At 39.8% G+C, this 27,556-nt stretch overlaps 1 protein-coding gene across 1 annotated transcript in view; it reads left to right on the top strand.

The window, feature by feature from the left end:
* The window catches only part of kiaa0232.S (KIAA0232 S homeolog), a 39,317-nt gene extending 17,567 nt beyond the window's left edge, over positions 1–21,750 (top strand). The window contains exons 4-9 of the mRNA XM_041579393.1: positions 7,938–8,028; positions 9,463–9,535; positions 10,705–13,897; positions 17,232–17,340; positions 19,125–19,219; positions 20,769–21,750. Coding sequence (XP_041435327.1) covers positions 7,938–8,028; positions 9,463–9,535; positions 10,705–13,897; positions 17,232–17,340; positions 19,125–19,219; positions 20,769–20,945 — 3,738 coding nt within the window. The 3' untranslated portion in view covers positions 20,946–21,750. The remainder of the gene's footprint in view (positions 1–7,937; positions 8,029–9,462; positions 9,536–10,704; positions 13,898–17,231; positions 17,341–19,124; positions 19,220–20,768) is intronic.
* Positions 21,751–27,556: the final 5,806 nt, after the last annotated feature.

Genomic DNA, 27,556 nt, shown 5'->3' with positions numbered 1-27,556 from the left:
TGCAGTGTAGCCCCAGTGAGCATAGCAGTTGAATCTGTTATATTGGGACTTAAAGAGTTAAGAGCAATGCCATATAGTTTATTCCTCATTAGACACATCCCTAAGTCAATTATGTTCTACTGAGTGTGTGATGTGTGTGTGATGTGTGTGTGATGTGTGTGTGATGTGTGTGTGTGTGTGTGTATGTACCATATATACTCGAATATAAGCATAGTTCTTCAGCCCCCAAAATACTCTACCTCGGCTTATACTCGGGTCAAACGCAAAAGCGGTCGATGGCGTCCAAGAATAGTCGCCGACGTCCAAGAATAGTCGCTGGCATCCAAGAATTGTCCCCGGCATCCAAGAATGGTCGTCGATGTCCAAAAACGAGACGCCGGCACCTCCAATGGGAGCAGAAACCCTCAATTTTTTGATTGAAACTTACCAGAAGCTGCTGCATTTCTCACCCTAGGCTTATACTCGAGTCAATAAGCTTTCCCAGTTTTTGGAGGTAAAATTAGGTACCTCGGCTTATACTAGAGTATATACGGTACTTTATTCACTATAATCGGATCCCCAACCTTTTGAACCCATGAGCAACATTCAGAAGTAAAAGGATTTGGGGAGCAACACTAGCATGAAAAATGTTCTTGGGCTGCCAAATAAGTGCTGTGATTGGCCATTTGGTAGTCCCTATGTGGATTGTCAACCTACATTGAGGCTCTATTTGGCAGCGCACCTGGTTTTTATGCAGCCAAAACTTGCCTGGAATTCAAAAATAAGCACCTGGTTTGAGACCACTGGGAGCAACATCCAAGGAGTTGGAGAGCAACATGTTGTTCACAAGCTACTGGTTGGGGATCTCTGCACTATATAATATGGGATATATGGAGTATACCTGATTGGGAGCTATGTGCTTAGTCATAACCACTTCCCACAGTGTGTCATGACAGAGAGAGGCTTCTGGCAGCTATTTGCTAAGCGATTTGCTGCACATTCCTTGATGACTGACTGTGTTGTTCAGATCTATATCGCACAAAGGAGAAATATGCATCAGAAAGTACCACAGCTATAAAAAGATTTCAGAATGCCTGTCACCTTTGGCAACCGCAAAGGCTTTTTGTTTTCTGTCCTGTCACTCCGCTCTGCTGGTTTTATAAGGCTTTGTTGGATTTGTGATGTCATGTTAGACCCCCAAATAATGAGGATTCTTGGGTCTTTACTAATGCTGCATCCTATTACTAAATGTTAATTTCAAGCTGAACTGCCTTTTATGCCACCCACGGTGCTTTCTCTCATTGTATCTGTATTTAGAATCTCCCTGCCATGTTTTTTTGGCTAATAGGTGCTACAAGGCAGCACAGAAACCAGTGCAATTAGCATCAGAATTAAATAATCAGCAAACCTGTAGCATCCGCTTATATTACAGGGGAAGCTCATTTTCTGCTTGATAATTAGCGACAACCCCTAAGATTAACTTCTTAACTAGGGATGCACTAAATCCACTATTTTGGATTTGGCCGAACCCCCGAATCCTTCGCAAAAGATTTGTCCGGATACAGAACCAAATCCTAATTTGCATATGCAAATTATCGATGTCAGTTGGGGAAACATTTTTTTTACTTCCTTGTTTTGTGACAAAAAGTCATGCGATTTCCCTCCCTGCTTTTGCAAATTAGGATTCAGTCGGCCTGGCAGAAGGATTCGGTGCATCCCTATTCTCAACAGCTGCTCAGAGCCCACTGAGCATGTGAGTGTCACAGACACTTTCCAAGATGGTGACCCCCTGTGACAAGTTTGAAGTCCTGGATCATTGCTGCTATTGACAAGCTGAAACTTTAGGCTGGTGCAATAAGTTCACTATATAAAATATGCCATTTTTAGCCACATTAATTCTTAGGGGTTATTTCTCCTTTAAAGGGGAACTATTCTGAAATGGGGATATCCGTTTCTGGGTTTTCTTTTATTTCTTTTTAATCCCTGAGGTTAATCCTATGCATGTAAAATAACTTCCAAGAAAAATACATTTCCAGGTCACGTTTCTAGAGCAGTTTGATGACCATTAAGTGCTCCTTAAGTTGTTTTGGTAAGTACCTTTTAGTGTTTGGGAGGTAGGAGAAAAAGGAAACGTTGTGGTGAGGTAGTGAGTCCACACGGGAAATCTGCCAACCGGAATGTCCGAAAAAAAACGCTGTGGCAAACAAACAGTCCTACTATCTACTATTTTGGAGTGTTTGGGAGGTAGCAGTGGATCACAGTGGTGTGACACGGGCCCCAGCAGCTGATTTGCACATAACAGATGCTTAATCCTTCAATCTGACAGTGGCCATTCCAGGACAGACTCTCGGGTGCACTGCAGAATGTTCCTTTTTCTGTCTAAATGTCCCACTTCTCCCTTTCCAAAAGAAAAGGAAAGAGGTTGAGAGTCGTGCATACTGGAAGATGTTGGTGTGTAAAAGCCAGTGCCTGTTGATAAGGAAAAATCAAAAAAGGAAAAAGGGAAGATTTAAAGAATAAGATCAAACTTCTATCTACACTCTTCCTTGTGATAGAAATTACCAGTAGAATGACTATAGAGCTATGTTTTATTATTGATTTGCTTTCAGTGCACAGGAATCAAACTCCGGCTTTCTGCCTGGTTTCTGAATCGGTCTCTTCTGGGTGACACAAGATTTTATTGGCCAATGTATGGAGTTAAGGATGAGGGCAAACTGGATGTAGGGCTCGCTTCTCTTTGTTGTGCCTATACAATTCTGTGTGTAGCTTCACTGACGGGCACAGTGTCCGCATGAATGCAGATAAACAAAGTTAAATGGGCCAGAAAATGCATGTTTTTTGCTTTTTGTAGGCAGGGGGGTAGAAGCCAGTTATTCACAGAGTGTGCTCTCACCCTAAAACTGACAATATCCAAGACGGGATTCATCAAACCTCTGGCTAACAAAATCTCGCCACCCACCACCACTGACCATAGTGTTAAACGAGAAACAAACACGTACTAGAAAAAAACCCCTACCCTGCATAGACCAGCCCCCCCCCCCCCCCGGCGATTGCCCCTAATTTTTTACACACAGATCTGGCCTCAAGGAGTTCACGGGCGCATCTTCTTTTTTCGGTGCAAGGGCAGTTGGAGTAAATTTCCGGTCACGAACAACTGCGCATGCACAGAGAGTCACAAAAATTTACGGAAAAAAGCTGTGAGGAGGGAGGTTGATCTACTCAGGGTAGGGTTTTTTTTCTAGTATGGGTTTGTTTTTCTTTTAAAGTAGACATATAGGATAAATGGACGCTGATTTGTAGGCAATAATGTATACTATATGGTGCTGATTTCACTTTGGGCTAAAACTGAATATTATCTTTTAAAATAAATATTGGAGCTCCCCATAGATGCTTTCTGGTCGCTGTCCTAGTTTCAAATGAGTTGTGGGCGTGTACTAACTTTCCCTGTCAGAAGCGCAGTAGGAGGGGAACAGCCAATCACAGCCCTGCAGTCACACAAGCAAAGCCAGGCTTCAGTTACTTATCAGGTCCTGCTAGCTGCTGATTGGTTTCTGTCCTACTGGGCAGTGTGTTGAGTGCTGCCTGCTCTCCTACACAGCCTGGGAAAGAAGGCAGCAGGAAGTGGAATAGATGGGCGGGACTAGTAGGGTAACCAGAAACACAACTTTCTCAAGCACATTCCTTCTATATCTAAAACCGTAAAATGCACTTGTACGTTCTTGTTTTTTACATAAAATGTCCCCTTTAAAGCTGGCCACGTAATAGAAAGGTCTGATTGTTTGCAGAGTCCAGATTTGTGCCCCGTTTGAAACCCATGTAAAGTGTCAGATCAGACTGAAGTAATCTATTAGACATGAGGGGTGAGGAATCTATGCAGGATTTTTAAAGGAAATGTTCAGTGTAAAATTTAAGTGGATAGTTTGTGGGGGGGGGGGAAAATGCTTTCAATATAGTTAGCCAAAAATGTTATCTGTAAAGACTTATGTCTAACGTAATAGCCGCAACCCCAGCAGCCAGCAGGACCTGATAGGGAACTGACGCCTGTCTATGCTTGTGTGACTGCAGGGCTGTGATTGGCTGTCCCCCTCCTACTGTGCTTCTGGCAGGGACTGTTAGGACACGCCCACTTCTCATTTGAAACAGACCGGGACCAGAGAACATCTATAGGGAGCTCCAATAAAGGGGCTATTTTTTGAGATCATATTCATTTTTAGCACCATGTAAAAGCAACACCATATTTTACTCTTAATTGCCTACAAAATTAGGGTTTTTTTCATTTATCCTAAATGTCTCCTTTAAAGTGTTCCGGGGGTCTCCAGGCTCCGAATTCTGCAGGTTGGGGTCCATCACTTTGCCTGGGGCTTATCCTTCTTTAGCGCACTCTGATCTGAAACATCTGAAAGTAACAAAGGCTAATTAATCTCATTGGGCACAACATGAGACACAACTGCTTTTTAATTTGTTTCCCGTTTTTCTGAGCATTCTCCTATTGAGCTGAGAGCAGAAAGAGATCCCTCTGAGTGACATTCTGCTCTGAGATGCCCCTTCCCCCTCTCTCCCTCTTACGTACGATCACTTTCCTCCAAACAACATGCAGACTGTCAGCTGGTGCTTGGGGTGCCTGACGCAGGGACAAATTGTTTGCTTCCGAAACTTCAATCCTTGAGTTATGGTAAGCAAATCCCAGAAATCCCCTTATCTATAGCACAAATGTCGGCAACGTTATCCGGCTTTGTTTTCCTAAAGGTCATTGTTTGTGTCTCAGTCCAAGCTGTAGGAAAAGCAGGCCGCGTTTAGACTGCTGCTGGAATTTCATCCTTTTCTATAGTTATGTTGTTTATTTTAAACTCCGCTTACAGCAACAGGACAATACCATTACAATGCAGGGTTTTTGCCTAGTCATTTTGAGCCTTTAAATATAGTGAGAGCAGCTGTGACTTGGGCCTCTAATGAAGACTCAATGATAGGGCCGAGAGAGGGGGTTTCTTTCATAACTTTCATTGACACTACAGAAATATTATTTGTAAGCTACAAGGACACTTGGCTCCTCCTTAAAGGGGTGGTTCACCTTTAAAGGGCATGTAAATTCTTAAATAGAATAAGGCTAGAAATGCTGTATTTTTATACTAAATATGAACTTACTGCACCACAAGCCTAATCAAACAAATAATTTATGCTTTCAAAGTTGGACTCGGGGTCACCATCTTGTAACTTTGTTAAACATCTTTGCAAGACCAAGACTGTGCACATGCTCAGTGTGGTCTGGGCTGCTTAGGGATCGTCATAAACAAAGCTGCTTGAGTTCTGCATGGCTGGGAAGTAAGGCGGGGGCTCCCCCTGCTGTTCATAAGTATGATTGTTTCCCTGCTCAGCAGTTAGGGACCATCTGACAATTCCTATCCACAGCAGTAAATGAAGGGAGAAGGTTGGGTTTGAGTCCATCGGAGACACTTTCCTGAATTCTGAGCTTTCTGGATAACTGGTTTCCGGATAAAAGACCCCATGCCTTTTTATAAGGTTTTTTTTTTTTTTTTTTTTACTTTCCAGTACTAGCTTCAGAAAAACAAACTTGTAACCTTTGCCAGGGCCCCTAGACCTCCCCCCAGGCCTCATCAGAAGGGGCATGATTTGTGGCTAAACCCATAGGGGCAAATGTACTAGGAATGCACCAAATCCATGCTTTTGGATTCGGCCAAACCTCAGAATCCTTCGCCAAAGATTCGGCCGAATACAGAACAGAATCTGCATGTGATCAGGGCTATCCAAATAAAAGCCTGTGGCCCTCCCAACACATTTTTATGGCCCCACAGTCTGCTCAGGCTAAGGCTCAATTTATGGAATTTTAAAGGAGAACTAAACCCTAAAATGAATATGGCTAAAAATTGCATATTTTATATACTGGACTTATTGCACGAGGCTAAAGTTTCAGCTTGTCAATAGCAGCAATGATCCAGGACTTCAAACTTGTCACAGGGGGTCACCATCTTGGAAAGTGTCTGTGACACTCACATGCTCAGTGGGCTCTGAGCAGCTGTTGAGAAGCTAAGCCTAGGGGTCGTCACTAATTATCCATCAGAAAATGAGGTTGGACTGTAATATAAGCTGATGCTACAGGGCTGATGATTCAATTCTGATGGGCTGGTACAGAAGCCTAATACATAATGTACAACATGTCTAGCTACTTCTTTAGTTAGGCTTTAGTTCTCCTTTAATTCAGTCTGTTCCTCCCAACATGCTGTATGACATACGGTATAATTGACCTGCTACATGTTGCACATCACTGTTCTAGATATATCCATAGTAGCAAGTGTGGATCTGGCAATTGTTGCCTTTTTACTTGGGGGCTACCTTATTAAAAAAAATGTGCTGTCGGGGTGGACTTCTGACAAGTTTGGGAACTATAGTCCTTCACAAGTATCTTTGTAAACCTGATGCAGATCCTACTTAATATACTCTGTTTATAACTGCATTAAATCATTTTTGATTAGTTTCTGCTTTTTGTCTGATTTTTTGGGTAGTGCTGGCCCCCTTTTGAAGATAAAGAAATGTTCATTCCCCAACCTCGTGTTATTTTCATTAAATATTTAGAATAAAAAAAAAAAGTTCTGCAATTTCATGTACCGTATATACTCGCGTATAAGCCGAGTTTTTCAGCACCCAAAATGTGCTGAAAAACTCAACCTCGGCTTATACACGGGTCATACCGTAGATATGCCCAGCAGTGCGACCCCCTGTGACCCGGCCCCAGCAGGACTGTCTGTGACGCCGCCCGGAGCAGGTCCAGGAGCTCCGGGCGGCGCGTCCTTCCCTGCCGGCGTTCGCTCCCAAAATGGAGGCGCCCATGGCCGCCACGTGGGTAGCGGCGCCGGCCGCTACCCACGTGGCGGCCATGGGCGCCGCCATTTTGGGAGCGAACGCCGGCAGGGAAGGACGCGCCGCCCGGAGCTCCTGGACCTGCTCCGGGCGGCGTCACAGACAGTCCTGCTGGGGCCGGGTCACAGGGGGTCGCACTGCTGGGCATATCTACGGTATCTACGCCGGCAGGGAAGGACGCGCCGCCCGGAGAGTGGACACAGTGAACCGCCCTGCAGCTCTTTCACAGGGCCCCTGGCGGCCATTGTTAAAAGGTCCTAAAGCTTGATTCCAAGTTTGCCAGCAGCAGAGTGCTATCTGTGGAGCTGTACATGTACATATAAATTGCCTTGTCACTCCCCTTTCATTCTGTCATCAGAGGGCGGAGAACAATGCTGCCTGGCAAGTTCTTGCTGTTGTCAGATAGAAACATGCCAAGCTTGTGACTTATGGTGGGAGTCACAGGGAACTCCAACATTCAAATGTACTGGGTGCCAGTATGTGAGGTTCAATGGCTATTTATAACCTGGCCCACACTGATCCTTCTCAGGGTAAGCATATTTTTGCAGTGTCATGTTCCTGCTGATGGAATTATGGGGAGGCTCTTTTAAATAGTTTTAGATAGATTTCTATGCCATAAAACATGATTACACATTTACACATTCACATTTTGAAATCTGACATGGGGCCCCTAGGCTTATACACGAGTCAATACATTTTTCCAGTTTTCTTAGGTAAATTAGGTACCTCGGCTTATACACGGGTCGGCTTATACACGAGTATATACGGTATGTCATGTCTTACCTGGTAACCTGATTTTCAGAAAGCAATAAATTATCATGGGGTGGCCATCTTCCATGGATCTTTTTTTTGGTCATAGCTGTGTAAATCCATATTGATGGCAAAATGCTGGGTTTATTTTTTTGTAAACTTAGGTTATGGAAGCCCAAATTATGGGGGGGGGGGAAATAGATGATGGACCCCATACCTGTATTTGTTTTGCTGAATTTTTTTTTTAAAATATATATTTCATTACGTATATAACATAGTAGTTCATTTCTGTTCATTTACATTATGTATATATATATTTTCTTTTTTTAATGTAGACCTCTGGAATTGAAACTTTAGTAGAGGAGCTCTGCTCCAAACTGAAAGATCTCCAGAGCAGCCAAGGTGAACTTCAGCCAATAAACAAAGGTAATTTTAAAAATGTATGACAACCTTTTTGCCTAAGCTTCATAAATCAGAAACGAAGACTCTCTTTGTTCTTAAAGGAACAGTTCAGTATAAAAATAAAAACTGTGTAAATAGGCTGTGCAAAATAAAAAATGTTTCTAATATAGTTAGTTTGCCAAAAATTTAATTTATAACGGCTGGAGTGACTGGATGTGTAACATAATAGCCAGAACACTACTGCTTTTCAGCTCTCTAACTCTTGAGTTAGTCAGTACCTTGAGGGGGGGGGGCACATGGGATATAATTGTTCAGTGAGTTTGCAATTGATCCTCTGCATTCAGCTCAGATTCAAAAGCAACAGATATGACCCATGTGCCCCCCTCAAGTCTCTGATTGGTTACTGCCTGGTAACCGTTTTATTTTTACTCTGAACAATTCCTTTAAGTACTGTTATCAGAATAATTGGTGTCGCTGTTAGAAAATAATCAAACATGTTAAGTCCTGAATCAGGACGAGTACCAAAAGTACGGGAAAGCAAATGATTTATTAGGCATAAAGTTCCTGATTCCCAGACCATGCAGGCAGTCTATGGGTCACCTGTCTGGGTACCTGCCGAAGATGTGAGACTGCTATATCCCGTGGGAGGGATCAAATTCCTCTTGTTAGTAATAAAGCAACCCTTTAAAGGGGTGGTTCACCTTTAAGGTAAATTTACTATGTTATAGGACTGCCAATTCTAAGCAACTTTTCAATTGGATTTCATAATTTATTTTTTATAGTTCATTAGTTATTTGCCTTTTTCTCCTGACTTCTAAATGGGCCTCTCTGACTCCCGTCTACAAATGTATTATTATTGTTACTTTTTATTACTGATCCTATTCATATTCCAGTCTCTTTATTTAAATCAATGCATGGTTGCTAGGGTAATTTGGACCCTAGTTACCAGATTGGTTAAGATGCAAATTGAAGAGCTGCTGAATAAAAAGCTAAATAACTCAAACTTTCAGTAATAAAAAAATTAAAACAAATTGCAAATTGTCTCAGAATATAACTCTCTACATGATACTAAAAGTTCTCAAAGATAAACAACCCCTTTAAGTGATGCTAAGGCAAAGTTAATGTAGTTCTGCTGAACCTTGATTGTTCAAAGGTTGAGCTGTGATATGTCTTGTCTATGAAATTGTAAGCTACAGAGTATTTGCTCCATTAGGCAATCTAGGAACAAGCTAAAGGGTTGCTAGAAACATGCTTAAAGCAATAAGGTTGCATTGGTTTGAACATTCAGATACTTATGACCTTTGATAGCTGCAAGTAACCTTATAGACCTCTGTCTAACACCAACAACCGTCTATATAGGGCATCCGAAAGTGCCATTTGTTCTCCCATTCAAAATAATGTTGAAAAATCAGCATTTATTATTGCTTCCAGCTGATGATTTTATTTTTCTCTTTACAGAGGAGAAGAATAATAAAAAGCTTGAAGTCTCACTCGCTCCTGAAACATGTCTACAGAAAGATCAGGCAGAAATGTAAGTATGTCTTCCGTCTCTAATGAATGCTTTTGGTTAAAGAGGAAGCAAAGAAGAAATGAAAGAAGTGCATATGCAGACAGTGCTCCAATGAGCACATTTTTACTTCAGATCACTGCTAAGATCAGTCACAAGTCACTCGTCAGCACAGTGTCTCTTTAATTACTGCAGTGATTACTAAAGAAAAATGGGCATTAAAAACTTTTTTTTTCTCAAATTTTAAAACCATTTAAAATTAACGTTTTGGGGCTAGATAACTGGATACTTTCGTGTCACTTCTGCTTCCCCCTCCACGGTATAGTGGTTCACGGACCTACTTATTTGGAGTAAAAGAACAGATCTTAGTAAATAATAATTACATATATTTTCATCTTGAATAACAAGCATTGATTTGCTGTTGGCTACCTTGAGTGATTGGCTATGGTTCTAAATATGGTGGTGGCATAAGATGTTTTTTTTTTCTTAACTGGTATGTAATATGATCCCTGAAAATAACATAACAGTTTAAAGGAAAACTATACCCCCTGAACAATGTAGGTCTCTAAAAAGATATTGCATAAAACAGCTCATATGTAAAACCCTTCTTCATGTAAACAAACCATTTTCATAATATATTTGTAGGAGTATGTGGGTAATCATAAACAGAAAACTGCCATTTATAAAAAAATAAATAAAGGCAAGTCCCTGGGATCGTATGATTCATGGTGCACACAAACAAAATATACATGTTAGGTCATATGAGCCAATTAACAGACCGAGTTCTGTCTTTTACTCCCACACTTTTTCCTGTTTGAGCTGCAGTATTTCTGGTCAGGTGATCTCTGAGGTAGCTCACAGACCGTCATGAAATGGTGGTAGTTCAAGGCAAGAGATGTAAAAGGGCAATATTTACTTAAATATATATTCCAGTTTGGTAAGATTCTTTAATATATTGCTTAATTAAATAAAAATTATCTGTTGCTTAAATATTAATTGTGAGGGTATAGTTTTACTTTAAAAGATTTAGGCCCCACGAAACCTGTACCATTTTTTGGTCATTCCTACTCAATTGAGTTGTAAGAGTTTTTGCCCCACTTTCAATTTAACATATACTGTATAACATATGATTATTTTGAATTTGAGTATTAATGTTGTTGCCCCATTTTTGCTCTTTCTCGTCCTCATTACAGGTATTATGAAGCTTTCCCACCACTCTCAGAGAAACCAGTTTGCCTGCAGGAAATCATGACTGTTTGGAACAAATCTAAAATCTGCTCTTATTCTAGCTCTTCCTCATCTTCTACAGCCCCGCAAACAAGCACTGAAACTCCGTCTCCAAAGGAATGCAATAGCGAGTGCGAAACCGTAACCATCAGCAAACGTGGAGCTTTGAACACTGTGCAGGGAAAAAATTCACAAAGAAAAAGCAAGAACGAAAAGGAAAATAAGTTTAATAACGGCGCAACTGAAGATAACTTTGGCTTAAGTAAAAGCGTCCGGCACAAGTCCAGTGGAAAGGTTCGCCCTCGATCCTGGTCATCGGGCTCAAGTGAAGCAGGCTCAAGCTCAAGTAGTCATCAAGGGGACATGAAAACGAGGCTTATCAAAGTAAGGCATAAAATTCGTGAAGTTCGAAATAAAAAGGGGAAAAGTGGACATAGGATTCCTGCTAAAAACACAGAGAAGGTGGAGAAGAAAAATGCTGTTGGAAGCAGCTGCAGTGCAAGTTCAGTTAGACCTCTTTGTAAGCGGGTTAAACAGCATGCAAGAGAACATGCATGGAAAGAACGTAGGAATGAAGGACACAATGTTTTTGTAGATGGGAAAAGTGAAACCAAATTCAGAGAGGAGCCTTTGTGGTATACCGAACCCATAACAGAATATGTTGTTCCTCTTAATAGCAAAAGCAAATTGGAGACAACGTATCAGAACAGTCCGCAAAATTTGTATAACCCGTCAGAAGATATTGAAGGGCTGTCTGAGTTTGTACATGCTCTGCATCTAAGTAACCACAATATCCATGAAACATACCTCACAGCGGGTACTTTTATTGAGGGTCACTTTGTAGAAATGCCTGCAGTTGTAAATGAGACGAGTGACCATTCTGGGATCTCGAACTGTTCTCTGTTTGAGGACAATTATTTGGATGATATTCATACTTTAGAACTTACGCACTTCTATGAAGTGGAAATTGACCAATCCATGTTGGATCCTGGTGCCTCAGAAGAAATGCAAGGAGAAAGTCGTATCTTGAATATGATCCGGCAGAAAAGTAAAGCGAAAAGTGATTTTGAGGCTGAATTTTGCAGCATGTTGGATGAAAAGAGATTGCAAGGGGAAAGTGCAATATGGTCAGAATCAACCAGTTCTGTTGGTGCTGATGGTTTGTTCTTTCAAGACCACAGTAATTTAGCTCAGTTTTGGGAGCCCTGTTCATCTACAAGCTCTCTTGATGCAGATGGGGATAGTTTGGGAGGGGACTCCCCAAATGCATTGTCTCCTTTTCTAGACAGCACAAAGCTTAGCACCCATTCACATGCGGGCAATCAAGATTTATTTTTTGATGCAAGTAACTCTTATTTTTCAGTGTTTGAAGTGCAGTGCAGTAATTCTGTATTTATGCTGCCCAGGGAGATGGTTTTGGATGACAAAGTTAAAACAGACTCTTCTTCCACCATGAATGGGTTTGGTAAAACGCAGTCACGATTACTAATATGGACCAAAAATAGTGCCTTTGATGAAAATGAACAATGCTCAAATATTTCAACTCGAACCTGTAGTCCATGGTCACACTCACCCACCCGATCGGATACTGAAACCATAAACGGTCATTTTGAAGAACCCTCCCTTTTAAATATTGAAGACCCAAATTATGTTGCTCCCACAGTGACTTTGAGTCTTCAAGATGATGGTGCATCTTCCTGTTTAAACATAAGGAGTTCATTTCCGCAAAACAACACCTTAGAAGATGAATTGACTTTGATCCTAAATAAGAAATCAAAATTAGAATCTGTTTGTGGTATTCAACTTGAACAGGAATCCCATGAATTATCTGACACCAGTGATGCTGGTAAGACAAGTTACCAGGGAAAACATGGATACAGTTCAGGGGTGATTAAGGACATCTGGACAACTATGTCGGACAGAAATTCTGAGATCGTAGAAGATCCTTTATTCCCAGTCAGTGTAAGTGCATACAGTTGTCAGGATGATGAGGCTACAGATGAAGCCTTTCAGGAACCCAGTAAAGCTGTCCAAAGATCTGAGTATCATCTTTGGGAAAGCCAAAAAGACCCTTTGGAAAAAAGAGCTTTTCTCAGATGTGACTCTGAGGTAGACTGTGGAGATTATACTACGCCATCCAAACCTTGGGATGTAAACCATGTTAAAGAAAACTCCTTCATTCTTGGAGGAGTTTATGGAGAGTTCAAGGGCTTTGGTGGAGATGATGAATGGGCTGTGCTTCCACCCAATCAGGTGAAAGAAGGTTTACTGGAATGTGCCACTTCAGATGTTGTTGCAGGTACTGATGTTGTCATGACGCCGGGAAATAGTTTTGAGCCTAGCCATCGACCATTATGGAGGCCGTTTATTTCATTTGAGGAAAAAGAACAGCTAAAAAATAGGAATAAAGGCCTAAATAAAGGTTTTTCTTTAATTTTCCATGAAAACCTTCTTGAAACATGTGCTAACCTTCAAATAGATGAACCTGACATGGGGTATTCATTCTCCTCCTTTGAGACGAGCAACCATTTTTCACAAGTTCTTCATGTCGAGTGCTCATTCGAGCCTGGTTGCATTTCTGCATGTAGCCCTAACTTTAAGCCAAAATCCTTCTGTTTGGATTCAGGTGGGGGAGCAGGCAATCCCAGGGTTTGTGGCATTGACAGAACACAGTACAGGTCAATAAGAATTTCCCCACGGACACACTTTCGACCAATATCTGCATCTGAGCTGTCTCCTGGAGAGGGAAGTGATTCAGACTTTGAGTCTGAAAAAGATGAGGAGGCTGTACCTGCTGTTTCTGAAGAGGTGTTTGTTGATCCTCAAGATGATCTTAAGCCACTGGAAGAGGATGCAGAGAACGAAGGTCATTTTTATGGAAAGTCTGAGCTTGAGTCTGGGAAGTTTCTCCCTAGCCTAAAGAAGTCTGGCATGGAGAAAAGTGCACAGACATCCTTGGATTGCCAAGAGGACTCCCTTGGTGCATTGCCACCAGATAAACCAGACAATGTAGACTTCAGGTTCATTGAGTCGCTGGAAAGTGATGGCGGTGAGAGCTCCAAAATAAACTGCAAAAAAGTGGAGCCAGCTAACCAAGCCAATACAGGAGGAGGCTACGAAATGGGCTGTGAATCTATGTTTGCTGAACAACTAGGAGAGGTGGGTAATTTTTATATGCTATCTATCTAATCTCGTATAAACAATGATGGAGGTCTTATAAAAGAAAAAAAGTGTAATGTTTTATTCTCAAGAGGCTGACTTTTTGGCTAGCAATCTAGCCTTTCTCAAAGTGAAAATACAAACCGCAAAGTGCCTAAACTCAATGTGGCGGGAAAGAATCGCGGGTGACGTCATTGGAGCATCACAGGAAAGGGACCACCGTAAAACGTGAAAATTAAACGAAGAACTAGATAAAACCAAGGAACTCCAATTAAAACCCACCAGCAGGAAAACATAAGATAAAACCAATTACACTATTTGCAACCGTAATGGTCTGAAGTGTGTGTCAAATAATTAGTGTAGCGATTGAGTTCACAGTTAAAAGTATCAAAATGCTTAGTAATACAAAATAGTAAAGGGACCAAAGTGTGTTTCTGTTATTATAGTAGTGTGTGTATGTGTATGTATGTGTATGTATGTATGTATGTATGTGTATGTGTGTATATATATATATATATATATATATATATATGTGTGTGTGTGTGTATATATATGTATATATATGTATGTATATGTGTGTGTGTGTGTATATATGTATATATGTATATATATATGTATATATATATATATGTATATGTATATATATATATATGTATATGTATATATATATATGTGTATGTATATATATATATATATATTATATATATATATATATATATATATATATATATATATATATATATATATATATATATATATATATATATATATATATATATATATATATATATATATATATATATATATATATATATATATATACAGATCTGCATGATGTGTGCTAGCACTAAATTGCTACAGGAAAAGGAATCCATAGTATAGCGGGCAACATATATAATTGACACAGGATACATGGGAAAGTGTAGTGTGTTTATAGTGTCCTATTGTAGGTACGGTTACCATGGACAGACCATAATGGGTAATTCGGTCTGCCTCTGAACAGATCGCTATGGTAGTTGTTACATAGCAGCAAAGGGATTAGTAAAGTGTGGTAGTCAAAACTGCATTTACCTCAGGGGGGAATGTAATGGCAGCATCATACTATATAAAATGTAAATGTGGGAAAGAGGTAAAACTTAAAGAAAAGAAACGGAACAGAGCCTCCTGGTGAAAGAGCAGAACACAATAAAAAGAAGAATTAGCAGGAAACATCAGGATAGGAAAATAGTAGACCGAAAGTGCACTTTTGTATAACTAAATTGATGGACCTATTTCCTTATTAGCGTTCCATAAAAAAAAGGCATAAAACGCATGTTGGCAAATATAGGTTGCCCCTCAGAATGGACACCATGCAAGTACCCAAACTTAGGGTATCATCTTATTAAATATAGGAAATCATACACAGTCACCGCCTGAAAAACGTCAAAAATTGACAAGTGAGGTTTGAATCAGCGCTGGATATGGTGTGGTCCCCGACTTGTACAGCGTAAGTGGGAGTAGTAAAAATCTTAATTAAATTTATCAGGGGTATACGAGACACGCCCATCCAACGATGCATTGGTGTGTAACCACATTAATATTTAAATATGTATTGTAACCTTGTTGGTACACTTATAACCTATACTTAAAAATAGCTATATAACTAATCCAACAGGGATTTAGCCACCTGTCACAGGGGCAGGTACAAAGTTGATTATTATACATTTCAAACATGACATCACTCACGCTTCATTCCTGCCAAATTGTGTTTATTAGGCACTTCACTGTTTGTATTTTCACTTTGAGTAAGGCTAGATTGCTAGCCGAAACGTAGGCCTCTTCAGAATAAAACATTACACTTTTTTTTTTCTTTTTTTCACAAGACCTGCAAGTGGGGCTATTTCTTTGTTTATTGATCTTTATTATGCCTCTGCACCCAGGCATATATTTACATGAGTGTCTGCAGCTTCCTTGGGAGATGGTGTCTTTATACGTCTTCTTATTGTCTTTATATGGTCAAGGAACGCCTTAGGGACTATTGATTATGATGCGTATTTTATATCCGATGGTACTAAATGCCAGTATAAATGTTATTTATTAATGCGATTTGTCTCAAATGCTTCTTTGGCACTTGTTTGTTAAAACAATGCATAGTCTTTGCATGCTGTAAGAAATACTAGCGGTGCACCTTTTAAAGGAGAACTAAAGTTTAACCAAAGAAATGGGCTAGAAAGTTTGTACATTTTTTTTGCTTCTGTACCAGCCCAAAGCAACCACAGCCCTTTAGAAGTAAAGATCTGTGTCTCCAAAGATGCCCCAGTAGCTCCCCATCTTCTTTTCTGCTGATTCACTGCACATGCTCTGTGCTGCTGTCACTTACTGAGCTTAGGGAGCCACTCACAATATACAGTACACATAGAATAGAAATGTCACAATATAAGGCTGATTAGGAATTAATACAGATAATGACTACATGGCAGCACAGAAACCAGTGCAATTAGCATCAGAATTTAATAATCGGCAAACCTGTAGCATCAGCTTATATTACAGGGGAAGCTCATTTTCTGCTGGATAATTAGTGACGAGCCCTAAGCTTAGCTTCTCAACAGCCAATCAGAGCCCACTGAGCATGTGACTGTCACAGACACTTTCCAAGATGGTGACCCCCTGTGACAAGTTTGAAGTCCTGGATCATTGCTGCTATTGACAAGATGAAACTTTAGCCTGGTGCAATAAGTTAATTGTGTAAAATATGGCATTTGTAGCAATATTTGTTTTTAGGGTTTAGTTCTCCTTTTAATGTGGCTTGCACTTGTAAAGCAGACACCAGAACTAAATGTGGACATGGCCAAATCCATAAAAGCCTGTATGAATGAGTGTTTGCTCTGTAGAACATAGAATACAGTGTTTTTCATTAATCTGCAAAGCCTAGTTTTAACTGTATCCCCAGGAATTCAGTGCTGCCATTCCTTTCATGTTCTAGAGATAGGACATCATGTTTAAAACAGTGTTTACTGATATCCCATCACAGAATTCTCAGGAAATGGCCTTTTTCAAGTGATGTTTCAAGGGATGTGTTATCAAACCTCAATACACCTATATCTGCTATTTATTCTGTTATTCTAATTAGAAGCTCCCTGTGTAATAAGCTGCTCCATATTTACCAGCCTAACAGGAACAAAGCCCTCTTTCCATCAGCTGCAACCTAACTGCAAACCATTAATTGCATTAATATTGAAAAACTTATGTCAACTTATTATAAAGTGACTTTAGTTGCCCTTTAATAGTGTACAATATTTTCACATTGCAATTGTTTTAATTGTTACTTGTTACTTCTTACTTTTGTTACTTTTAGTATCCATCACTGAACATTGATCTTCAGGGAGTGAACGCTGTCCAGGAAAAACAGTGCTGGTGGCAAAAAGCTCTGTACTCTCCATTAATATCTGGATCTTGTTGTGACGGTAAGGAGTTTTTAAAGGAACAGTTCTGTGTAAAACTTAAAAACTGGGTAAATAGGCTGTAAAAAAAAAAGTTTCTAATATAGTTAGTTAGGCAAAAATGTAATGTATAAAGGCTGGAGTGACTGGATGTGTAACATAATAGCCAGAACATTACTTCCTGCTTTTCAGCTCTCTAACTCTGAGTTAGTCAGTGACTATAAGGGGGGCCACATGGGACATAACTGTTCAGTGAGTTTGAAATTGATCCTCAGCATTCAGCTCAGATTCAAAAGCAACAGTTATGACCCATGTGCCCCCTCTCAAGTCTCTGATTGGTTACTGCCTGGTAACCAATCGGTGGAAACCAAGAGAGCTGAAAAGCCAGAAGTAATGTTCTGGCTATTATGTTACACATCCAGTCACTCCAGCCTTTAAACATTACATTTTTGGCTAACTAACTATATTAGAAACATGTTTTATTTTGCACAGGCTATCAATTTACCCAGTTTTTTATTTTTATACTGAATAATTCTTTTAAGCCTGCATCTGGTTGGGGAAACTCTTCTGTAAGCATTGCTGTCCAGGCCAAATGAAGTCAGATTACACACATAGGCTTTCTGTAAACTTTCAGTTTATTCCCAGGAACCAATGAGGTGCAGTAGGCCTAGACTACATGACTGTGGTTAAAAAAAAATGCACTGATTACATTATTGTAAATACTTCATAGAGTTGTAGTTTGTGGTTTGGGTATTTTTGAGATATATTACAGTTAAACTGTTAGCTAGTCAAGCCAAGTGGAACAACATTAAAAGGGATCTATCGGCAAAATTAAAATTTCATATAAGCTTCAGCATACTGGAATAAAGACTTTCTGAATAAAATCAATTAAAAATTGTGTACTGTTTCTGAAATAAGTTTATCTTCACTATTCCTCTCTCAGCATCTGTTTCTCTTCATTCTGTCTTCATTGACAGTTACATCCAATATATCTTATAGGGGGGCTCCTTTTGCCTAGAAGATGTATTAGAGCTCACTCTATTAACTGATTCTAGCACAAACAAAATCTAACAAAATAACTGCCTTTTTTACAAATCCTGCATGTAGAGAGACATGATGTCTGGTGATTTTAATAGTGTGAGCTCTAATACATCATGTCTCTCTACATGCAGGATTTGTACAAAAGGCAGTTATTTTGTTAGATTTTGTTTGTACTGGAATCAGTTAATTGATTGAGCTCTAATGCATCTGCTAGGAAAGGAAAAGCCCCTCCCCCATAAGATATATCGGATCCAACTGTCAATGAATATCCGACACCCAACTGCTGCATGAAGACAGAATGAAGAGAAACAGATGCTGAGAGAGGAATAGTGAACATTAACTTGATTATTTCAGAAATGATGCAGAATATTTAATTGACTGAAGTTACAAAGGTTCTCTTTTCAGTATGATGAAGCTTATATTACATTTTTATATTCGTGATAGTTCCCCCTTTAAAGCGGAAGTCAATTCTCAGTACGCAAGCCCCCTCCTCAGCCACAACACAGATTCCCTATTTGGACTGTTCTAAAATTGCTTGCTCATAACTAAAGGGTTGCCCTGCACTGTTGGTGGCTATTGTCTTTGCCAGCCTCCGTGCATAGCGGTAAGCTCATTCAACAGATTTAAAATATTGCATATACTGGTTGTTACACATTTGCATAGTTTGTGACTGCAGAGGCCAAGGCTGAGCTTCGGGAGTTATCGAAGTGTTTTTTTTTGTTTTTTTTTTAAATTATCCATAAACAACTTGCTTATTCTCATTACAGCTAACTACATGACTGTAAAGGACCAGAGTTGTGTAGCGAATACAAATGGGAAAGAATTATCCCCTTCAGGATGGCATCCTCAAGAGATAGAGAAGGTCTTTATTGATTTAACTTGTTCTATCATTGCTGCAGAAAAACATTCACGTTGAGCTAAAGCACCGCATGAAATATCTTGTCTAGCCCTGGGCAAACACTTGAGAATACATAAAGCATTGGCAATGTGACACAGTTTGTATGATAAAACCAATGCTCTTTAAAGGAACAGTTCAGTGTAAAAATAAAGCTGGATAAATCGGCTGCTTGAAGTAAAAAATAAAAAATGTTTTCTAATATAGTTTGCAAAAAATAATCAACTGTAAAGTCATAACATATTGGGCAGAACACAATTCCTCCTTTGCAGCTCTCTTACCAGTTGGTAAACAATCAGCGGCTTGAAAGGGGGGGGGCAGGTGGGACATATCTGTTCGGTTTAGCACGCATGTCTCATTAATAAGTAAATTACCTGAACAGTTATTTTCCATGTGGCCCAAACCACGTTTCTTCCAGTGAGTGCAGGTACGAAGCGGGCAGATAAATTGAGCTCCAGACGGGAGCTGATCAGCTTCTTTCAGCCTGTAAAAAACAAAACGCAGGCTGAGAGTAGCAGAGCTGATGCTCCTTGTACTCTGTCTTGAAACAGCTCAGTATAAAAATAAAAACTGGGTAAATAGGCTGTGCAAAATAAAATAATGTTTCTAACATAGTTACTTCGGCAAAAATGTAATGTATAAAGGCTGGAGTGACTGGATGTGTAACATAATAGCCAGAACACTACTTCCTGCTTTTCAGCTCTCTTGGTTTCCACTGATTGGAGTAACCAATCAGTGACTTGAGGGGGGCCCTGTGGCTCATAACTGTTGGCTTTTGAATCTGAGCTGAATGCTGAGGATCAATTGCAAACTCACTGAATAGTTACCTGTAGGTCCCATGTGGGCTCCCTTCAAGTCGCTGACTAAAGGCCCCATACATGGGCCAATAAAAGCTGGCGGCAGATAAGAGTCGGCAGCTTATTGGCCTGTGTTTGGGGCCATCCGACAGGTGTCCCCGATTGATATCTGGCCGAAAGTTGGCCAGATGCCGATCAGGCGGGTTAAAAATTCCCATTGGATCGCAGCCGCATCTTTTCGTTGATGCAGTTCTGTGATCCGACCACCCGTTTGTCCTCCATTCTGATCCAATCGTTGGGCCCTAAGGCCCACTATCGGATCAGTCCGATATTGCACTTCAGTCTAACAGAACAATGGGAAGGTAACCAGATAGCAGCTCCCTAACACAAGATAACAGCTGCCTGGTAGATCTAAGAACAAATAGTAAAATCCAGGTCCCACTGAGACACATTCAGTTACATTGAGTAGGAGAAACAACAGCCTGCCAGAAAGTAGTTCCATCCTAAAGTGCTGGCTCTTTCTGAAAGCACATGACCAGGCAAAATGACCTGAGATGCACCTACACACCAATATTACAACTAAAAAATACACTTGCTGGTTCAGGAATTAAATTTTTCAGGAGTGAATTATTTGCAGTGTAATTTAGAAATAAAAACGAATCCTAACAGAATCCGTTTAAATGATTACACATATCATGACCCTGTTCTCTACCGATCAGGTCTCTGCATGCAATGATGCAAAAGTTGTCATCGGCTTCAGCGCTGGAACCAGATCCAATGGCTTCAGAAAGAAGATCTACTCCAGCGCAAGCTCAAGCTCTGACACGGCTTCAGACGGAGGGCGCGAATGGGCCGATATCTGTCGAGAAGAGCTCTTCTCTCGCACACAGCTCTGACCCAGTGTGGAGCTGTAGCGCTCAATGTTTTATTCTTTTTCTTTTTTTTCTGGTTTGAGAAGATCTCTCTCTCTTTAGTTGTCTTTACTGCTCACCTGTTTTTTTGGTTACCATTTTAGATATGTCTGCTAAAGTCTCTCCCACTTCCACCCTTCTTTAATCTGCAGTTCTGCCTAATAGTTACCTACGATTGTGTTGTCCAATCAGGAGCGGATGTGCTTGTGTCGTACAATCACTGCTTTCCAGCTTCTAACCTTTACATATCCTTGTTTAACCACCTCCTTGTTTAACCTCTAGCCAGAAATCTCACCCCAAGGTCTTAGAACCTGCAGCTTCATCTACCGCTCAGACTTGAGCTTTTGGTTTGTTTTGTTTTTTTGGATATATTTCAAAACTAAAGAGATGCATAACACTGTAATCAATCAGTGCCTTTCTGAATGTGGGAGACTAGCATGAATGGCTTGCCCTAGTCTTCAATGGAGAAAAAAAAAAATTAAAATAAAAAAAAAAAAATTAAAAAAATGACAGTAGAAGCAATGAGATTGTGCTTTAGAGACTTAAAGAATACTGTGTTCTCTATTCAATTATGTTTTGTGATAACTTAGTTTTAATGCTAAAAGTGAAAGCCACAGATCTGGTAAACCCCCCTTCAATGGAGAGAGTATATGTCTCTATACTATGATCCTTTTTTTCTATTATTATTCTGAGCATTAAATTGTACAGGTATTTGATCGGTTATCCGGGAACCCGTTACCCAAAAAGAATTACAGAAAGACAGTCTCCCATAGACTCCATTTTATCCAAATTTTAAAAAATTATTTCATTTTTCTTTGTAATAATAAAACAATAGCTTGTACTTGATCAAAACCAAGATATAAGTAATCCTTATTGGGAGCCAACCAGTTTATTTAAAGGGATACTGTCATGGGAAAACAAGTTTTTTTGTTTTTTTTTTCCAAAACACATCAGTTAATAGTGCTACTCCAGCAGACTTATGCACGGAATCCAATTCACAAAAGAGCAAACAGATTTTTTTTTATGTTCCATTTTGAAATCTGATATGGGGCTAGACAGATTGACAGTTTCCAAGCAGTTCCATACTAAAGTGCAGACACAAGTCACATGACTGGGGGCAGCTGGGAAATTGACAATATGTCTAGCCCCATGTCAGATTTCAAAATTGAATATATAAAAAGAAAAAAAAATGTTTGCTCTTTTGAGAAATGGATTTCAGTTCAGATTAGTGCTGGAGCAGCCCTATTAACTGATGCAGTTTGAAAAAAAAAAAAAAACATGTTTTCCCATTAATGTTAAGATTATTTTCTCGTAGACAAATTACAGAAAGATCCATTATGCCCAGATCCCGAGCATTCTGGATAACGGGTGCCATACCTGTAATAATGACGGCAATAGACGCCCATTACAAAGGAAGCTAATTGTGCTGCTCCATTTAAATATATTTTGTGATTGGTTGTTATGAGTTTTTATTTTGCATATTTTCTAGGATACAACCAAATAACGCAATTGTTGCAGGGGGGGCCCCTTTGTTCCGATGTTGGCTGGAGTTGTTTACTTCAAATCCTGTGGCTGCCACGATTGGTTCCCTGTAGTGTTGTTCTTGTTACTTAGTCTCGCAGTTTCGTTTTTTTTTTTTTTTTTTATGTGTGTCTGAACAGATGCTGTGGGCAAGTGCGTGTGTGGCAATAAATAACTATTTTCTCTACATTAAATGCGTAAATGGCGACCGTCGGTCTGTGTTCTTCTTTTAAGCCCATTAATTCAGCACAGTGTCGAAAAGCGTGCAAACTGTACAAAAAAATAGCAAACTCTGTGTGCTTTTAACACTTTATGCAAAGAGGTTCAAGCACAAAAAGAGCAATATCTGAAAATTCAAAAAAAAATTGTACCAAACATTAGAAAAACAAAACAAAAAAAAAAAAACCTTTAAAAAGCATGTTTAGAACACCAGGAAATGCAACAAGTTGTTTTGGAACAGTAGTCTAATTTTTAAGGCAATACAAGTCGTAAGTAAGACGGTGTTTAAGATTTGAGTTAAAAGTAGTATTGAATTCTGTATGTTCATTCACTTAAACTGTTGTTTTTTTGTTTTTTTTCTTGGCTTGTTTTGTGGATAGGATTAAAGGAGAAGGAAAGCTACCAAGCAGTTTATTGCCAATAGATGAGCCACAATAGTGCAAGCTATAACACTATATCTATTCTGCAGAATGCTTTACCATACCGGAGTAAACTGCTCTAGAATTTCTATGTGTTTGTTTAGGGTAGCAGCTGCCATATTAGCTTGGTGTGACATCACTTCCTGCCTGAGTCTCTCCCTGCTCACTCATAGCTCTGAGCTCAGATTACAGCAGGGAGGGAGAAGGGAGCAAACTGAGCATGCTCAAGCCCTAGCCCTGGAGGTTTAAGCTGAAAACAGGAAGTCTGATACAGAAGCCCATGAGTACACAATAGAAGGAAAGAGATACAGGTTTACTGGTGTATTTATATAGACATTTCTGTTAAAATTTTAGCCTTTCCTTCTCCTTTGAAGAGAAATGCTGTTTCAGTATCGGGACTCTGGCGAATTAGAATTTGATCGTTTGGTACATGCAGCGCTCTGTTCCACGGTGATACTGAATTTCTTTTGGGTTGATATCCGATGCTCCCTACCCACCATGACTATTACTGAAACTAAACATTTAGTCTGATCCTTATTTGTACACCATTGAGATTTTTCAGAAGTTTCTTTGAGGATTATATACGTGCAAAGACTTTCATTTTCATGTTGTTTTTTTTTTTTTTTGTCTTATTAAAAACAAAGTTTCTGGAGCTTCCTGAAAGGGTTTTTTTTTTCCCCCTAAAACTGCACTGAAAAAAGTGTGTTAATCCTCCTGCAATGAAGGCTTTACTTCATATCAGTTCCATCAATTCACTTCTTACATGACAGTTTATTTTGTATTGAGGTCTCCTGTCCTGTACCCTATATAATATATATATACACACACACACACACACACACACACACACACACACACACACACACACACACACACACACACACACACACACACACACACACACACACACACACACACACACACACACACACACACACACACACACACACACACACACACACACACACACACACACACACACACACACACACACACACACACACTTACAGAGCCTCTGTCATAACTCTCACTGCTCCCGCACAAACACTTGCACCTTCAACAGCAAGTAATACATCAAGCTTGGCAAGATTTTTTTTTCTAAAGGGAAACTGTCATGAGAACTTTTTTTTTCAAAGTACATAAATTAATAGTGCTGCTCCAGCAGAATTCTGCACTTTTTTTTTTCAAAAGAACAAATGGATTTTTTTTTATATTTAATTTTGAAATCCGGCATGGGGCTAGACATTTGTCAGTTTCCCAGCTGCCCCCAGTCATGTGACGTGTGCTCTGATAAACTTCAGACACTCTTTACTGCTGTACTGCAAGTTGGAGTGATATCACCCCCTCCCTTTCCCCCCAGCAGCCTAACAAAAGAACAATGGGAAGGTAACCAGATAGCAGCTCCATAACACAAGATAACAGCTGCCTGGTAGATCTTAGAGCAAATAGTAAAATCCAGGTCCCACTGAGACACATTCAGTTACATTGAGTAGGAGAAACAACAGCCTGCCAGAAAGCAGTTCCATCCTAAAGTGCTGGCTCTTTCTGAAAGCACATGACCAGGCAGAATTAACGGAGATGCACCTACACACCAATATTACAACTAAAAAAATAAACTTGCTGGTTCTGGAATGACATTTTACTTAATAGAATGAATTGCATTGCAATTTAGAAATAAAAATGACACCGTAAACTCATGACAGTATCCCTTTAACATAGCCAAATGCTCACAAACATGATGCAGAAGCTCCTTTAAATTAAATAAAAAGGTCTCCCCTCGTGGAGCAGTTCTATCCATCCATGGATGGCAAAACGCTGAACGCTCTGTTGTATGAAGCACATTGCAAATCCTCCGCACTGAAAACAGTTTTCCATTCCTTTTTCTGGGGCTGAAATTCTGTTTTTATAAAAAAAACAATATATGTATTTTTTTTTCCTTTGTGGTTGTATTGTTCTAATTCATGTACACCAGAGTAACGGATTTTGTTTTCTTGTGGACTTATTTAACACCAAATAAAAAATGTAAAAACCTCTTTCAGTTTTCTGTTTTGTTCATTTTTAAAAAAAAAAGAAAAAATCTAAAGGCCTTTTTCTCTAACTGTTTATCCACCATCCTCAGATGTTGCTGTGCTGCCGTCAAAAACGTGTTGCCGGTGCCTTATATTTGGTGCTTCTTTGATTTATGCTGCTCCAGTAAATAACTATGGTCCCTCACAGTGATTCTTACCCCGGGCAAGATCTCCTTGGAAAAAAAAAAGCACTAGCACTTTTATCAAGCAGAAAATTAGATTGGTCTGTAATAGGCATGGGTGAATTTTTTCGGCTTGTTTCGCTGAAAAAATGACGCCCATAGACTTGTATGCCGCCATGCGTCAAAATTAAAAGATGCGCATCAAAATTTTTTTCGCAGCGCGACAATTTTTTTTGACGCCCATAGACTTTAATGGCCGTCTGCAACATTTCGCCGGCAGCGAATTTTTAACGAAACGGGTCAAATCCACCCATCCCTAGTCTGTAATATAAGATGATGCTACAGAGCTGATTATTAAATTCTGATGCTAATTGCACTGGTTTCTGTGCTGCCATGTATTAATTATCTGTATTAATTACTAATCAGCCTTATATTGTGACATTTCTATTCTATGTGTACTGTATATTGTGAGTGGGTCCCTAAGCTCAGTAAGTGACAGCAGCACAGAGCATGTGCAGTGAATCAGCAGAAAAGAAGATGGGGAGCTACTGGGGCATCTTTGGAGACAGATTTATACTGCTAAAGGGCTGTGGTTGCCTTGGGCTGGTACAGAAGCACCAAACATAATGTATAATATTTCTAGATACTTCTAGGCTTTAGTTCTTTAAGTGGGGGAAATTCGGCCCAGGGTCAATGGTAAATTGGAGGTGCCTCGCTGCTTAAAGGGCATGTAAAGTCTAAAATAGAATAAGGCTAGAAATGCTGTATTTTGTATACTAAATATAAACATGAACTTACTGCACCACAAGCCTAATCAAACAAATCATTTATGCTTTCAAAGTTGGCTACAGGGGGTCACCATCTTGTAACTTTGTTACACATCTTTGCAAGACTAAGACTGTGCACATGCTCAGTGTGGTCTGGGCTGCTTAGGGATCGTCATAAACAAAGCTGCTTGAGTTCTGCATGGCTGGGAAGTAAGGCGGGGGCTCCCCCTGCTGTACATAAGTATGATTGTTTCCCTGCTCAGCAGTTAGGGACCATCTGACAATTCCTATCCACAGCAGTAAATGAAGGGAGAATTTCACTGCATACAGTCAGGTTTCTTATAAAAACGGTACACATTAAAGTGAAGTATATTGGAGATAGGTTTCTTTTTCAAAGAAAGTAAAAATGGGATTTTATTTTTTTGCCTTTACATGCCCTTTAAACAGGCAAACAGTATGATCAGCACAAGCTATATTCATTGCACTCATGTTAAACAAAGGTTATACTGTCCCTTTAAAGGATACGTAAACCTTTAAAATATGCAATTCTAAGCATTTTGTCATTTACACTCATTATTTATTTTATTTTTATTCAAAGATATTAAAGGATACATGTAGTTTTAATATGAATGAATTGTGTTACAACAGTGCCACCTGCTGGTCAGTTTCCCACCAGTCTGACCAGCAAGTAGTCAAGGAAGTTGTCAGGAGAAAGAAAGAGGCTGATGTTCTGCTTAGGAAAGATGTGAGAGAGGTTTTTTTATTGTATTCCTAAGCAGAAGAACATCAGAGCAGCCTCTTTCTTTCTCCTGACAACTTCCTTGACTACTTGCTGGTCAGACTGGTGGGAAACTGACCAGCAGGTGGCGCTGTTGTAACACAATTCATATATATTAACATTCTTATTGGCCAGCCTCTTCTGGTGACATCTCTGGTGTTCCCCAGTCCCCAAAATAATGTCACCGCCAGGGCCACCATCTGAAATCGCCGTGCCCAGAACAATACAATTCCCTACCTTGGCCACAAGTTAAAAAAAAAAAACATTCGCAACCAACCAGGGCTCCCCTACATGTTTTAAAAATATTAATTAGTGGCCAGGGTTCCCCCTACAAGTTAAACCCATTGGCAGCCAGAGCCCCCTACCCTACAATTAAAAAAAAATCATTGGTGGTCAGGGCCCTCCTGTAAAAAGTTAAAAGAAAAAGCCCACTAGTGATCACCCCCCCCCCCCACACACACAAATTTCCAGTTTAATGAAAGGAAAGTTGACCGGGAGCAGCTTTTTGCCACCTCTGGTAACTTGGGGCCTGCTGTGGCCTTAGTATAGCTTCTCAATTCGACTGAGCAGCCCCCCTGGATCCACTAAGGATATTTAGAGGTGTAACGTGAGCAGGCTGGACAAATTATTCACTATGCCTCTAACAATTAAACACATTCTGTAGAAAATAAAAGTAATTACAGCAATGGAGTTTTATCTTC

The sequence above is a fragment of the Xenopus laevis genome, chromosome 1S, assembly GCF_017654675.1.
Source record: "Xenopus laevis strain J_2021 chromosome 1S, Xenopus_laevis_v10.1, whole genome shotgun sequence".
NCBI classification, from domain to species: domain Eukaryota; kingdom Metazoa; phylum Chordata; class Amphibia; order Anura; family Pipidae; genus Xenopus; species Xenopus laevis.
Note: the sequence above shows the minus strand (reverse complement) of the source record. Positions and strands in the feature narration are given on the sequence as shown.